Source organism: Thamnophis elegans, chromosome 13, assembly GCF_009769535.1.
Source record: "Thamnophis elegans isolate rThaEle1 chromosome 13, rThaEle1.pri, whole genome shotgun sequence".
In the NCBI taxonomy this organism is placed as follows: domain Eukaryota; kingdom Metazoa; phylum Chordata; class Lepidosauria; order Squamata; family Colubridae; genus Thamnophis; species Thamnophis elegans.
The window spans coordinates 43,578,567-43,595,143 of NC_045553.1; the positions used below are offsets into that span (position 1 = coordinate 43,578,567).

Sequence of the window (16,577 nt, forward strand, 5' to 3'; positions counted from 1 at the left end):
CACCCGAATGAATTTAACTCATTGTTTCCTGCAAACTCCACTCCCCTTTTGCTCCTCTTTATTCTCTATGGGAGGGGCCATTCACCGTCCACTTGTGCCTTTACTCTCAAGGTGACTCTTGTTCCTTAGTAGTTCCCTTTCCCTGGCAGCTCTGCGCATGCGCACACTGGGAACAGGCTCCAGTTGTTCTTCTGCCCCAATGATGTACAACTCCGAAGGCAGCTGATAACTGTCAGATGGCCTTAGCCCCATCTCTGCCTCCAACACAGAGCCTTCCCTAGACATGAGCCTTTGCAGGAAGCAACTTTGTTCGTTCTGGTTGGTTTAAGGTCTAAAGCCCCGTTTTGACTCTTTGCTCCTTGTGGCCTTGCCAAGCTAATTGGCAATTAGGTCTTTGGCAGCGTTTCAAAGGAGGTAGAGGTGGGTGCTTATCAGCCTTCCCCCGAAAGACTTTGGCAGACTTCTGTCGGACTCTTGACAAACTTTGGGGCTCATTACGGGCGGTGAATGAACATTATTCACAGCCGTTGAAATAAAGAGAGTGTTCTTGGGACTAAGTGTGTGCTTTTTACTGTCTCAGGAAACCTAAATCAGGACAATCAGACCTTAATCTCTTTCCCAGTGAGATTAAGAAAAGAATGAAAGGCGACATGAGGTTTTGACTCAAAGCAAGGGGTGGCATTTGGAGTTTGCAAAAGTATTTATTCTGTTTATGGTAAAATTAAGAACATGGTATGGAGGTAATAAATAATCCTCCGAATGGGGTTATCTAGTCATATCGTCCCTGACATGTCATGATGGGTTAGCCAGGGGTCGCCACACTTGGCAACTTTTAAGACTTGTGGGACTTCAACTCCCAGAATTCTTCGGGATTTCTGGGAGTTGGAAGTCCACAAGACTTAAAATGGCCAAGTTTGGAGATTCTTGATTTAGGTTAAACGTTCTTTACAAGAACAGGTGGGTCCTTCTCCCTCCTGAAATCTGTTTGATTCAACTTTGTCAGGGGATAGGGAGTCTCTTGGGCCGTGATGGCGAACTTATGGCACACGTGCCAAAAATGGCACGCGGAGCCATCTCTCTGGGCATGTGAGCCGTCACCCGCTGCTATTCCGTCACACCAGCCAGCTGGTCTTCATGCGCACAGGAGCACTGGAAACCAGAAGAGCAGGTTGCATGCACATGCCGAGTGGCTGCTCTACCAGTTTCTGGCACGCCCATGCGCAGCGGCCACTTGGTCTTCCGGTTTCTGGCGCACATGTGCAGGCGAAGACCAGCTGACAATGCGCATGAGTGTGCCGGCAACCGGATCATCTTCCCAGCGCACGGGTGCACTCCTGTTTTGGCACTCGGTGCCGAAAAGGTTCGGCAACACTGCTGTAAGGGAGACCCAGCCATTCTTTTCTCTGCGGGAGAAAATACGGATTCCGTTTCAAGAAGATTCATGAGGTTGCAATAGAATCTGCCTCTCTCCGTCTCTCCCTTTGGCCTGTGCGATCATTTTCACAGGGGAGGAATTACAGGGTGAAATTTCAACACACAATTCTTCCAGGAGAATCTTCCCCCACACCCCAGGCTTCTCCCCATGTTTGCAGGGTCTGGCCTAGAGCAGAGGCCCAGCCGTACGGAATCACGTCTTCCATGCGACCTTAGATTCACCATCCCTCGACCGATGCAAAGCAAGGATGTAAAATTAAGCTTAGTGAGAGCTGCGGGAAAGACTAAGAACTGTGGTGGGGAATCTATGACACACGCACGCCCAAAGTGGCACAGAAAACCGTTTTGCCTGGTGCGCGTGGCCTCGCCTGTTTGTCTTGCGGGTTTCTGGCACGCATGCGCACGCAACCATCAGCTGTCTATACGTGCGGCAGTGCCGAAAAAACCGGTGTGCCCATGCGCGCCAGCCAGCTGACTGTCAAATGCGTTATGCACGCCAGAACCTGGAAGTTTGACTGTTCCGGAGCACGATCCCTTTGCGCATGCGGCAGTGCCGAAAACAGGTGTGCGCATATGTGCCTGCCAGCTGATCGTCGGCTGCACATATGCACTGGAACCCAGAAGTTTGGCTTTTTCCCGGAGCGCAGCCCTTACGAGTGCGCGCGTGCAAGGTTTCCGCACAAACTGTTCAGCATTTAGTGCAGAAAAGGTTCCCCATCGCTGACTTAGAACATTGTGGTACGTGTCAATCGCCAAAACTGGTCTCAGCCCTAAAAGTGCTTCATGGACCCCAATCAACCCAAATTACTCGAGAGGACGTAATCCACGTATGAAAAAAAAGGTAGGAGGAGGGGCCTTGCCTAGCCACGCAGCAGTCGGCTATTTCCAGTTGCAGTACTACTAAACAGATTATTTATAGCACACCGATTATAAAAGCAAGCAAGACTGACACGGGGAGAATAAAAAGAAGAGTTAGGAGGCATCGATCGATGATCTTCCGAAAGGTGCAGAGAGTGCTTGAAACATGATTCTCCTTGTAGGCAAGACGCATTCTTGCTGGGAAGAAAAACACAGTCATTTCTTTGGTTGCCGGGCCATTCCAGGGCGCGGTCTCAGCAGCCTTAAACTGGATCGACTGCTTCTTCTTGGAGAATTCACCCTCCATTGTGGAGGCTGGGGCAACCTACAAAGACAAGGCAGAAAAGAAGTTAAAAAAAGAAAAGAAAAAGAAGAACGCCCATCCAGGATCCTTGGAGAACCAGCAGAGGCCCATCGTGAGCCGCGGTGACACAGTGGTTTAGAGTGCGGTCGTGCAGGCTACTTCTGCTGACTGCCGGCTGCCTGCAATTTGGCAGTTCGAATCTCACCAGGCTCAAGGTTGACTCCGTATTCCATCCTTCTGAAGTCGGTAAAATGAGGACCCAGATTGTTGGGGGCAAATATGCTGTTAGTAAAGTGCTTAGAGAGGGCTGTAAAGCACTGTGAAGCGGTATATAAGTCTAAGCGCTCTAATGCTGTCTTCCTTCTTTCCTCCCTCCCTTCCTCCCAGTGGTTAGAATACAATATTGCAGGCTAACTCTGCTCACAGCCAGGAGTTCAATCCTGACCGGCTCAAGGTTGACTCATCCTTCTGGGGTCGGTAAAATGAGGACCCAGATTGTTGGGGGCGAATATGCTGACTCTGTAAATTGCTTAGTGAGGTCTGAGAAACACCTTGAAGCAATATATGTCTAACTGCTATTGCTATCTTCCTGCCTGCCTTCCTTCCTTCCCTCCCAGTGGTTACAATACAGTATTGCAGGATAATTTTGCCCAGAGCCAGGAGTTCAACCCTGACCGGCTCAAGGTTGATTCAGCCTTCCTTCCTTCCAAGGTCGGTAAAATGAGGACCGAGATTGTTGGGGGAAAATATGCTGACTCTGTAAACTGCTTAGAGAGGGCTGTAAAAGAACTGTGAACCGGTATATAAATCTTAAGTGCTATTGCTATTATACTCTAAACTAGGCGATAAGATGACTGCATAGCTAAAAGAAATATAAATTTCTATTTCTATTTATTAAATTTATAGGCCGCCCAATCCCGGAGGACTCCGAGCGGCTTACAGAAATAAAAATATTAAGAAAAGATTAAAAACAAATAAAACACAGCAGATTAAAAGAAACACAACATGCACCCAGTCTAAGCGGGGCTGGACCTCAATCAAGAGGTCAACAGCCCCAGGCCCACCGGAATAGCCAGGGTTTGATAGCTTTTCGGAAGGCCATGAGAGTGGGTAGAGTCCGGATCTCTTGGGGTAGCTCATTCCATAGGGCCGGAGCAGCAACAGAGAAGGGCCTACTCCGAGGTATCGCCAGCCGACATTGTCTGGCTGATGGCACCTGGAGAAGGCCCATCCTGTGCGATCTTATCGGTCTTAGGGAGGTGTGCGGCAGAAGACGGTCTCGTAGATATCCTGGGTCCTAGGCCATGTAGGGCTTTAAAGGTAATAACCAGCAACTTGAATCGTGCTCGGAGACCAATAGGGAGCCAGTGAAGCTCGCAGAGGATAGGTGTAGTGTGGGTGTACCTTGGTACACCCAGTATCGCTCGTGCGGCTGCATTCTGGACCAATTGTAGTCTCCGAACACAAATTGGGGTTAATAGGAATTATGAGAAAGGGGAAGTCTAGTTAGTTTAACTTTTTAAAGTGAAATCCACCCTTAGACAAACAGACACACACACACACAAACACACTGATTCGTTTATACTCACAATTTATCTGGTGAGGTCAAGCAAATCACCTGCTCCTGCGGAGTTTCTGGTTCCTCTTTGACTGCAGGACGAACAGAAGAGATATTATAGCGAAGGTTGCCTCTTTTTTTCCAAGCTTAGGTTTTTGTTTTTGTTTTTTAAAAGAGACAATCCCGAAATTTGGGATTCCACCTGCCTTTACAAGAAGGTGATGGGAGGCTCAGTCTAATTCGGCTGACTCCGGCTCCGAAGGTCACGTTGTTAATGGACTCTGGAAAAACAAAAAAAAATGCACCACCTTGAGCGCACGCTGACGGGGAAAAACTCAAAATGTTTTATTACAATTTATACCTGGCCTTTTTCACCAAGGAATGTCGCTTAATCAGCTAGCCAGCCGTGGTGGTGCAGTGGTTAGAACGCAGGACTGCAGGGCTAAGTCTGCCAGCAGTTTGGCAGTTCGATCCTGACCGGCTCAAGGGTGACTAAGCTTCCCTCCTTTCCAAAGTCGGTAAAACGAGGACCCAGACTGTCGGGGGCAAGATGCTGATTCTGTAAGCCACTTAGAGTCAGGAACGACTAGCACATATGTGCGAGGGGAACCTTTACTTTTAAAGTGTGACTATAAACAATGCTAATTGAAAAGGCACCCAGTAAGGGCATCCATGCGTGGCGCTGCCAATATCTACCTTCCTTGTCCTTGTTGAACTGGGTGTCAATGGCATTGAGATGTATGTTTTGGAAGGCAATGTTCGAATTAAGACTCTCTCCGGAGCAGTCCGGCTGCCCTTCCTCCAAGCAGGGAGACTTTCAAAGAAAAACAGTGTTTTTTAAAAGATACTTACGTTCAGGAGTACTGATCGCGCGGCCTTCCAAGGGTCCTTTGGTAAGGGAAGATGGTCGGTTGAGGCTGCAAAAGGAAGCTAAGAAGGAAGGGGCAGGGGGGAGAAAGGGGTAATGTTAGCCACAGAAAATATCTGTAGTGGTTAGCCTACTTGCCTCACTTTCTACACTCTATTTCAGTGTTTCTCAACCTTGGCAACTTGAAGATGTCTGGACTTCAACTCCCAGAATTCCCCAGCCAGCATTCGCTGGCTGGGGAATTCTGGGACTTGAAGTCCAGACATCTTCAAGTGGCCAAGGTTGAGAAACACTGCTCTATTTACTCAATGTTTATTGATTTGTATCCTGCTTTTATTATTTCTACAAATAACTCAAGGCGGGAAATATATGCAACATATCTTCCACCCAATATTTCCCCAACAAAAACAACAATGTTGAGTTCAGCTGAGAATATTTGGCGCAAAGTCACCCAACTGGCTTTCATGCCTAAGGCGGGACTAGAATTCCCTGGCTCCTGGTGATTGGCTCAAAGTCACCCAACTGGCTTTCATGCCTAAGGAGGGACTAGAATTCCCTGGCTCCTGGTGATTGGCTCAAAGTCACCCAGTTGGCTTTCATGCCTAAGGGGGGACTAGAATTCCCTGGCTCCTGGTGATTGGCTCAAAGTCACCCAACTGGCTTTCATGCCTAAGGAGGAGCTAGAATTCCCTGGCTCCTGATGATTGGCTCAAAGTCACCCAACTGGTTTACATGACTGAGGTGGGACTAGAATTCACCAGTTCCTGGTGATTAGCTGAAGGACACTCAGCTGGCTTTCGTGCCTAAGGCAAAACTAGAACACACTGGCAACTTGGTGATTAGCTCAAAGTTACCCAGCCGACTTTCATGGCTAAGTGAGGACTAGAACTCTCTGTCTCCCACTTTCCAGCCTGGCGCCTTAACCACTAAGCCAAACTGGTTGGGGAACAGCCTACCTTTATCGCTTTGTCTGCTCCTCAGAGATTCCAGCCTGGTCCCCATGCTCCTGCCGCGCTTCGTCTCCACGGCCTCGGCGGCTCGCTTAGCAGAGTTGAGGATGGACGAAGTACTCAGGGATAAATTCCTACAACGAGAACGAAACAGCGCATATGGCTGGCCCTTTCGTCCCAACCCTAGGAGCTTCAAGCATTCCCATGCCGAGTGGCGGGCACGGTATTAAAACGCTCCGTTGTAAACAGATTAAGCACATTACGGGTGCTGAAAAGGCAGGGGAGAGATCCGGAAGGGTACCTGTGTCGGGGCTTCGTAGGTCCCGGCCCGGGAACGGGAAACATTGCAAGGGCCGAGAGAGGAGATCGCAGAGGTGGTGAAGAATTGCTTTGGGTATGTGGGGAGGCCTGGCCCATCTGATTCCGAGGATGTGAAGTCCTCTCCAAGGTAGGAGTCTGTTTATTTAAAGGAGAGAACAGAAAGGGGCTAAAGGACCATTGTGGTAGCATCCTCCATCGCATTCTCTGCAGAGGAAGCCACGCTTAGCGTCATTATTCCCCTCTCAACCCTTGAGAGCTCTTCCTAGAAATCCCGGGAGGTGATCCTCACTTGATGCCTAGGTTCAACGTTCTGACAATCACACAGTCGCATATGAGGTGCTCGGCAACCGGCTAGCATTTATGACTGCGGCATCCCATGGTCACCGGTTCCCAACGTGCGTTACAATTTTTAACAAATCCAATACATTGGGGAGGGGGGGGGAGGGAGTAAATCTAAAGCTGCTATAACCAGATGTGCCAAATCCAGATGCCATGGCCTCTGCACAGCTGCTTCCTGCCCCCGAGGACCTGCTCTGGCTCCGGTGGACTTACAGACCTTCATTTAACGACCGTTCAAAGTTTCAACTTGCACTGAAAAAAGTGACTAATGACCGTTTTTTACACTTTACGGCCACTGCCGCATTTCCATGGTTATGTGATAAAAATTTGGATGCTTGGCAACTGGTTCACATTTATGACAGTCGCAGGGTCCGTGTCCCGGGGTTTTGTGACCTTCTGACAACTGAAGTCAAGGGGATTCGAACCACTGAACTGCCGACCTTCTGATCGACAAGCTCAGAAGCTACCGAGCCACCGCGTCCCGCTGTCCTTAACTCACAAGGATTCATTTAACGGCCATGGGAAGTTTCAATGGCATTGAAAAAAATGTGACTTACGACCATTTTTCACACTTGTAACCATTGCCGCATCCCCCATGGTCACATAATCAAAATTCGGATGTTTGGAAATCGACTCATATTTATGACGGTCGTCGTGTCCCGGGGTCATGAGAAGCAAAGTCCATGGGGAAGCCAGATTCACTTAACAACCAGGGTTACTAACTTCACAACTGCGGGGACTCACTTAACAACTGTGGCAAGGAAGGTCATAAAACGGGGCAAAACTCACTTTGTAACGGACACACTTAGCAACATAAATTACGGGATCAACTGCGGTGGTAGGTTGAGGACAACGGTATATTGTCCCTCTCCCCACTTTCCAGCAGCCGAGTTCGAACGGCTTCAGAGTGAGCTCGCTGGGACTTGAACCGCAGCCGAACGAGAGATCCGTACCGCCCTGGCCATCAGGGTGCTGTGGCCTTCGTGATCCACGTTCAGCTCCTGGTCTTGCTCAGCCTCTCTCTCCAGCTGCTCCTCGTACTTCTTCATGTCGTACTCCAGCTCAGCCGCCAGCTGCTTGTCCAGGGCGAAGAATTCCTTGATTTCGTTGCGATAGTCTTGCATCACCTCCTAGAGGAAAGCGAAAGTGAAAGCAAAGGGGTTGGAGAGGGCAGGAAGGGGATTGGCCGGTGGGGTTTCCTGGACGGATTTGAGATGATTCATTTATTTGTTTAGTTTATATATCCTGCCTTTATTATTTTTATGAGCAATTCAAGGTGGCGGGCATATCTAAGACTCCTCCTTCCTTCTATTCCCCCCCCCCCCCAACAACCCTGTGAGGTGACTAGGGAATTCTGGGGGTTGAAGTCCACACACCTTCAAGTTGCTAAAGTTGAAAACACTTCTATAGAAATAGCTCTTAGACTTAAATACCGCTTTACAGTGCGTTTTACCTAAGTGGTTTACAGAGGCAGCATATTTGCCCCCAACAATCTGGGTCCTCATTTTACCCACCTCAGAAAGATGGAAGGCTGAGTCAACCTTGAGCCGGTCAGGGTCGAACTCATGGCTATGGGCAGAGTTAGCCTGCCATAAGGAAAGGGAAGGAAGTAGCCATAGCACTTAGACTTATATACCACTTCACAGTTCTTTTACAGCTCACTTTAAGCGGTTTAGAGTCAGCCTATTTGCCCGGAACAATCTTGAGTCCCCATTTTACCGCCTCGGAAGGCTGAGTCAACCGTGACCCTGTTGAGAATCGAACTGCTGGCAGTTGGCAGAATTAGCCTGCATTCTAAGCACTGCGCCAATAAATAAAGTATTCGTCTTAGCTAAATTAAACTGATAGAACGTGAAACATCCCACTACCTTCAGGAACGTACTGCCCCCTGACTCAAATTTTAATGGCGTATCACTGGCTGAGAAAGATTACCCGGAGGTAATTCATGAGGTCCTTCAACACTGGGAGTTTGCTTTGCTCCAACAAGCTCTTCAGCGACGTGATGATGGGGATGATGTTTTCGATGAAATTCTTCTTTTGGACCTAGAATTCGGATGGAGCACAGAGAGATACGTTTAGGTGAAGAGGGCTGTCTACCCTAAACAATGGAGAGAGCACACACTGAGGAAAGCCTTCGTAGAGATGGGATCAACTTTGGGTATTTGAGAACATTTCCACTGGAAATTTGACTTGGAAACCACTTCTGGACTTTGTGCTCCAGGTGGGGAAAAAAATGAAGCTTTGATTTTGGGTTTTACCAATTAGAGAGATTTGTTGTTATAGAAATGGCTAGTTTATACTATTATGCCACAGTAAAAACCTGAGGTTAGATGTTCATGTCTTATTCTGCTGTACCCAAGGGAATCGGAAGTCAATTCCTTCCCCACCTCTTGCTTTCCCCCACTTTCCCCTACTGTTTCCCTACTATTTTCTTTTGTATTTTTGTTGTATTCTATATTATTATTATCTTTATCAATTTTATTTTATTATCTTTATCTATGTATATAAAAATGGCTGTGTATGTATGTGTGTGTGTATGTTCCAGCATAACTCTGGAACACCTCAAGCAATGCCAACCAAACTTGATACACAGATGACTTACTCTCTGGAAACAAATACTGTGGGGGGTAACACACTCCTAAAACTCCCCAGAGTGTGTGTTCTGTTAAGATGCAGCCTGTCGTGCCTTAAAATGGCTTCTACTGTACTGCTCTAAAATGCCTTCTACTGTGCAGCACAGTGGAGTTGACATGGCAACAGTTTCACAGTACTCCACAAGGGGGATCCCTCTGGTAATGGGGGGGAAATCCAACATTAGAAAATCTGGACATTTTCAACAAGGCTTTGATTATTCTAATCGCCTGTAAATAAAATTACTTTGATTTGACATTATGCATATAATTCATTCATTTTCCTGTCTGATACAGGACTGGGATAAACGCCCGGTTATCAGCTAGTAAACTAATAAAAAAATTGAAAAATGAGAATGTTTCCAGGAATGGTGACTTGTAGCATGACGAGCAAGATGGGAAGTGAGGCGTCTCTTCCCACTGAAACCAACTGCCAATTATTTTGTTCTGGGGCAAGTAAAAAGGAACTGGCTACTCCAGGTGGCACCGTTTTGTAAGACTCACCTGTGAAATCAGCTTCTTCTGGGCCACCTGCATGACAGCGTTGGCCATGGCTAATTCATCTTCTTCCGGCTGGATGTCTTCTTCTGGTCTGGATCTCATGGCTGAGAGTTTGATCTCCTTGCAGCTCAAGATCTCAAAGGTATCCGAGAGCAGCTGGCTGGCTTCCATATTGAGCGGCAGGACGCCGTCCACAAAGGAGGCTGCAAGCGAATTTCGGAGAAAGGGAGAACGTGAAACGCGGAGGAGCTTCTTGGACGAGAAGAAATAATAAGTCCAGTTGCCTCTTGAAAAAGCACCTTTGGACAACCCTGATCTAGATCAGAGGTGTCCAACTCAAGGCCCGGATGGATGGAAGACGGAGTCAATCCTGAGAGTGGTGAGATTTGAACTGCCAAACTGCAGGGGGACAGCAAAAGTAGCCTGCAGTACTGCTTTCTAACCATCTTATATATTAAGAACCGTGGTGGCGCAGTGGTGCGAATGCAGTATTGCAGGCTGGCTCTGCCCACTGCCAGCAGTTCGACCCTGACCGGCTCAGATCTGACTCAGCCTTCCTCCCTTCCGAAGTCGGTAAAATGAGGACCCAGGTTGTTGGGAGGGGGACGGATGACGACAAATATGCTGACTCTGTAAACCGCAATTCCTTTGAAAACAAAAGGCAAGAAACCTGCAGCTAGGCACGGTTCCTATCTGCAGAGCAAAGCAACTTTGAAAAGCCCCTCTTATTTTTACACAGGTATCTTTGGGTTTAACTCCACTAAAGCAGCGGTCCCCATCTTTTGCAGGTTGGCAGCCTAGCTGGAGGGAAGGGGTAGGATTCAGCCGGTTCGGATCTGTTCGGGCGAACCGATAGCTCCAACGATCAGCTGAGAGCGAACCGGTTCGCTCAGGTGGGCCCGCCCGCCCCTGCGCTATATTGACCTGTATTTTCTTTGTTTGAAGCAGGGATGAAATTCAACAGGTTCTGGAGAACCGGTAGCGGAAATTTTGAATAGTGCGGAGAACCGGCAAATACCACCTCTGGCTGGCCCCAGAATGGGAGGGAATGGAGATTTTGTAGTATCCTTCCCATGGAATGGGGTGGGAACGGGGATTTTGCAGTATCCTTCCCCTGGAGTATGGTGGGAATGGGGATTTTACAGTATCCTTCCCCTGGAGTGGGGGAGGAAATGGGGATTTTGCAGTATCCTTCCCCTGGAGTGGGGAGAAAATGGGGATTTTGCAGTATCCTTCCCCTGGAGTGGAGAGGGAATGGGGATTTTGCAGTCACCTTCCCCTGGAGTGGAGAGGGAATGGGGATTTTGCAATATCCTTCCTCCAGGAGTGGGGAGGAAATGGGGATTTTGCAGTATCCTTCCCCTGCCACGCCCACAGAACCGATAGTAAACATTTTTGAATTTCCCCACTGATTTGAAGCCCAGCTGATACCCAGTGAGTAAAACAGCCATGCCTCAGCTGTTTTACTCACCGGAGCTGCAATAGAAAGTAACTTTTTGAGCTGCTTTAAAACGCACTGCGTGCACGCGGGGACCTGTTGTTACGCAGGTTGAATCCCACCACTGGGGAGGGGAACTGGGCAGCACGAACCGGCCCGGGTGCGTATGCACACACAGCTCGGCTGCAAGTGCGTATGTATGCCGTCCCGTGGCCCGGTTACAAATAGGCCACGCCCCGGGGGGGTGTCGGGGACCCCTGCTCTAAAATTTCAGCCGTACCCAGGACGTTTAGGCTAATTTTGGAGGTGATGTTGAATCGCTGTTCGTCGGTAAAATGCTCCAGGAGGAACTTGTAGATCTGCATCCGGGACCCTTGATTGGCTCTGCCCTTCAGGGAAAAGAGATTCTTCTCCCTGTTGCAAGAGAACAAAATCCAAGAGTTGACCATGGTTCCACCATAAATCCGCGAAGCCCTTATCCGCGGAGACATAAGCGCGAAGACTAATTCGCGCCGTTCGAAGCGCTAAGGAAAAACGCGATCCTACCGTGATGACATAATCGCAGAGGGCAAATCCGCGCATTCCCAAGCACTCAGTACCCTAAACCTAACTCTAAACCTAACCCTAAAACAAACCCCTAAACCTAATCCTAACCCCTACCTTAATTGAAATCGGCTTTCTGCCGCGGCGCCGTTTTAAAGCGCCCTCTGTTGCCGCGGCGGTGATGACGCACGATGACGTCGCAGCTTTTGCGACGCGCTTATGTCTCCGCGGATAAGGGCTTCGCGGTTTTGTCGTTGCACGCACAAAGATGACGCTCCCTGCGTTCACCCATGGTTGGAAAGAGGCCCCTGAGGATTGTTAAGGTGGAGTTGTGGGGAAAAGGCACCTGACAGCTTGACAATTGCACCCGAGGCTTCCTCCAGTGCAATTTTACTGAAGGAACCAGCCCTTGTAATTGTTCACAGGACGGCCGGAGAGAATAATTAAATGCACGGGGAGGGAACGTATTCAGTGTATTAAATTCCATTTCAATTCAGCTGAAGGTTTCACCCTGGCCCCACCAGTTCTTAAGAGCGTGGCCTGAGGCTGGGGACTCCCCATGCAAAGACCCAACCCTGATTCTCAGGGGAAAAGGACTGTGCTCCCTGAGCTACCTCAAAAGCTCTCTTCTCTAGAAGCAGGCAATGTCTCCTTCCTGGTCTTCTCATCTGTCTCCAGCCTCAGCAACTTTCACGGATGGTCCACATTCATTTCCTGTTCTGACCTAGGCTTCCCCAAAAAGCACGAGGCAGATTCCTGGTCCCGACAAAACCCCTTTTATTAATCGAATGTGAATTCCTCTCATTCTTATTCAGCAAAGGCCTGGCAGACAGTCTTTCAAAGGAGTATTTATGGCTACAGACCTTATCTATCTTGGAAAGCTGCCGTGTAAATATTTTCCAAATGAGGTGCTGTGCAAGGAAAGACTTGGCACAGAGTCTCTGAGATTCATGGACAGATCTTTACACTCCTGAAACAAACTAATGAATGAATTGTTTCCTGCAAAAGTCCACTCCTCTTTCGCTTCTCTTTTATTTCCTATGGGGGGAGGCAATCACATTCCACCTGTGACTTTACTCCCAAGTCTACCCTGATTTCTTCTGGCGGCTCTGCGCATGCACAGACTGGGAACAGGCTCCAGCTGTTCCTCTGCCTCACTGCTGTCTAGATCCGAAGGCAGCTGATAACTTGCATACGGCCCTGGCCCCCCCTCTGCCTCTGACACAGAGCCCTCATCAGAGCCTTCCCAGACTCCAGGACTGGCCCATGTTCCTCCCCAATCTCCCCACTGTCCGACTCTGCTTTCAGCTCCACTGGCCACTGCTGGCCACAACATTTCCCTCTTCTCCTGCTAGCAACTAAGTGGGCTTCAAGACAGGTTGGTCTATGTGATTAAGACATCGGGTTAAAGAGTGGGAGGCTGTGAGTTCTAGTCCGGCCTTAGGCATGAATGCTGGCTGGGTGACTTTGAGCCAATTACCAGGAGATTGTGAGTTCAAGTCCTGTCTTAGTTTTGAAAACCAACTGGGTGACTTTGGGCCAATCACTAGGAGCCTGTGAATTCTAGTCCTGCCTTAGCTATGTAAGTTAGTTGGGTGACTTTGGACCAGTCACAAGGAGCCTGTGAGTTCTAGTCCTGCCTTAGCTAAGAAAGCCAATTGGCTGGCTTTCAATCACCAGAAGACCGTGTGTTCTAGTCCCTCCATAGCCAGGAAAGTCAATTGGGTGACTTTGGCCCAACCCACCTCACAGGGTTGTCGTTGTGGGGGGGAAAATAGGAAGAGGAAAGTATGTTCACCACCTCGAGTTGTTTGTAAAAGAAAGGCAGGGCGCAAATAAACAACCTTCACCGACCTTTCGCTCTGGAGGAACTTGTTGTACGTCTCGTGCCTCTCGTAGCCGTTGAAATGGAAAATGCATTCAACGAAGTGCTGAGAAAACATGGCGGGATTCCTCTTGAGCAGGAGGTGCACCAAGCAGAACTTGACAAAGCTGCAGAGGGAGGGAGGCCAAGAACACAACAGCGCTGAAGGAAATGCCCTTGTGGGCATCACCGCCTTCTCCTTAAAAACCAGAGAGGTTAAGCAACGACGATGCTCTCCAAGGTACAAATCAAAGAGGGTCCTGAAAAATCCCAGCTTTGTTTTTGTTTTAAGAAAAAGATCCCAGCCACAAAGGGGCAAAAGATCCGAAGTCTGAAAAAACAGCAGAAAAAGGCTCCTAGATCCCACCATCTGAAATCTTTTGGCAGATGGGATCTGGAAGAAAGCCTCTTCCCACTGGAGAGAGTGGGACAGGCCCATCATGCCTGAGACATGGGATTTAAATACCCTGGACCAGGGGTCACCGATCTTTCGGATCTCAGGGATCACTAAATTCATAACTCTAAATCCCGCATATGATCTGCCTAATGATTGGCTGGGTGAGCGTGGCTAGAGGGTCATGTGACTGGGTGGGTGTAGCCAACTTGATGTCATTCACGTCGAGGGTCCCCTCGCCAACCTCTACTCGCCCCTCCCCTCCCCTCCTCGCCTGACCGTCCAGGCTCCTTAGGGCTCCCGCCCTATTATAGGCAGTCCTTGACTTATGTCCGCAGTCGAGACCAAAATCTCTGTTGCTAAGTGAGACATTCGTTAAGTGAGGTTTGCCCCATTTTACGACATTTCTTGCCTCGGTTGTAAAAATGAATGACTGCCGTTGATAAAGTTTGTAGCTTGGTTGTTAAGTGAATCTGGCTTCCCCATTGGCTCTGCTTGTCGGAAGGTCGCCAAAGGGGATTGCATGACCTCAGGACAAAGCAACTGTCATAAGTACGAGTCGGTTGCCAAGGATCCAGATTTTGACCACATGATCACAAGGATGCCCCCAAAGGTCACAACTGTGAAAAATGGTCATAAGTACCTTTCTTCAGTGCCACTGTTGTAACTTTGAAAGGTCATTAAAAGAACTGCTGTAAGTTGAGGACTTATTCTATTTTATCCTTTATTCCGATATTCTATTCTATTCTTTAATTATTTTATTCTTTCCCTATTCTATTCTATCCATTCTTTCCTCTTTCTATTCCATTCCACTCCACGTCCTATTCTATTATTTTATTATTTTATTCTTTCCCTATTCTATTCAATTACTTTATTCTTTCCCTATTCTATTCTATTCATTCTTTCCTCTTTCTATTCCATTTCACTCCATGTCCTATTCTATTATTTTATTATTTTATTCTTTCCCTATTCTATTCTATTCAACTACTTTACTTTCCCTATTCTATTCATTCTTTCCTTTCTATTCTATTCCACTCCACATCCTATTCTATTCTTTCATTATTTTATTCTTTCCTTATTCTATTCTATTACTTTATTCTTTCCCTATTCTATTCATTCTTTCCTCTTTCTATTCCATTCCACTCCACGTCCTATTCTATTCTTTCATTATTCTATTCCATTCCATTCCTTCTTTCCTCATTCCATTCCGTTTTCTGTTTTGTTCTATTTCACTGCGCAAATTTGCTCCATCTGAACCCTATGAGATATCAGAGAATGCACTGGAATCCAACATTACTGGACATTTTGATGTGAAATCCTGATATATGTATATATTTAAACCTAGTTTGCTAGAGTAGCAGCCACAACTGTTTCCACGAAACATCAGCCAAGAGTCACAGACCCTTCTCTATCTTAAGGATGCCGGCCCAAGGCTAACAGGCTATGCCACCCAGTTGAGTGCCACCGAAGGAACAAAACCAGAGCTGTGTGGAAACCCGAGGCCTCTCCTCTCCCCGTTCAGTCTCTTCCAATGATCGCCTTGTTTAAAATGTCTTTAAAAAAAAAACACACCATACAGCTTGTTTCGGTGCCCTTCCCTTAGCCAGCTCTCTTTAGCAAAAGCTTTCAGGGCTCATCCTACAATTTTCCTTCTAATTATAATCCAGCATAATTAAAGGGAGAAATAACTCCATAGAACCGTAAACACCGTCAGTAATTACAATGTTTGAGGTAATTAACTAGTCGCTCACGATAACTAAATCTTATTAAGAACGAGTCTGCTTGCCTTGAGTCTAAACTCAGAACCTCAATATTTAGGGTCTTTTTTTAAAAAAAGAAAATGAATATTTTTTTCCCTCTGCCCCCAGCCCAATATGTGGACTTTGATTGAAAAAATATTCCCATTCCCAGCTGGGTAGGATTTAGATAAAGCACAGGTAAGTTGCTCAGAGGAGGAGTTCATGGCTACAGAATTTAACCTACTGTATTTTTCAGAGTATGTAACGCCCTGGAGTATAAGACACACCTTCGTTTTTGGGGAGGAAAATAAGAAAGAAAAAAATTCCACCTCTGCCTACCAGCTAGCGTCCTTAGAATGCAGCGTGGCACATACGTTTCCTGGTTGTGAGCGCGCACGGGGGGGGGGGGGAGTCGCTTCGCTCGGATGCGCCTCATTGGGGCTGATACGCAGCTTCAAAAGCATAGCTGATTGTTGGAGGGAGCTCAAGGGAGTAAAGCACACGAAGCGGTGAGACAAGGCAGCGGCTGTTCCGGGTTGCCATTTTGGCCTCTGCGCCGCGCGTTTTCAGCTTCCAAATGCTCCGTTTGTGACCCATTCAAGGCTGCGGGGATCGCAAAAGTACATCGCCGCCAATCACCGCCCGGTAATGCAACGCGCAGAGGCCAAAAACCCAAAATGCAATGCATGGAGGCAGAGATCGGCGGCGATGTGCTCTGGCGATCCCCGCAGCCTTGAAAGGGTATCAAACAGAGCGTTCCAAGGCTGAAAATGCGAGGCGCAGAGCTAAACACGCAAGCCACGGAGGAGGGGGCTGGTCTGTGGCAATCCCTGCAG

General features: G+C 48.0%; 1 protein-coding gene across 1 annotated transcript in view; it reads right to left on the minus strand.

Annotated features, from left to right (window-relative positions):
- Positions 1–1,110: 1,110 nt before the first annotated feature.
- The window catches only part of NCAPD3 (non-SMC condensin II complex subunit D3), a 57,053-nt gene continuing 41,586 nt past the window's right edge, over positions 1,111–16,577 (minus strand). Inside the window, exons 25-35 of the mRNA XM_032230071.1 lie at positions 13,599–13,736; positions 11,482–11,615; positions 9,767–9,966; positions 8,565–8,675; positions 7,586–7,762; positions 6,274–6,428; positions 5,979–6,106; positions 5,007–5,084; positions 4,361–4,435; positions 4,186–4,246; positions 1,111–2,617 (exon numbers count right to left, since the gene is read on the minus strand). Coding sequence (XP_032085962.1) covers positions 2,509–2,617; positions 4,186–4,246; positions 4,361–4,435; positions 5,007–5,084; positions 5,979–6,106; positions 6,274–6,428; positions 7,586–7,762; positions 8,565–8,675; positions 9,767–9,966; positions 11,482–11,615; positions 13,599–13,736 — 1,366 coding nt within the window. The 3' untranslated portion in view covers positions 1,111–2,508. The remainder of the gene's footprint in view (positions 2,618–4,185; positions 4,247–4,360; positions 4,436–5,006; positions 5,085–5,978; positions 6,107–6,273; positions 6,429–7,585; positions 7,763–8,564; positions 8,676–9,766; positions 9,967–11,481; positions 11,616–13,598; positions 13,737–16,577) is intronic.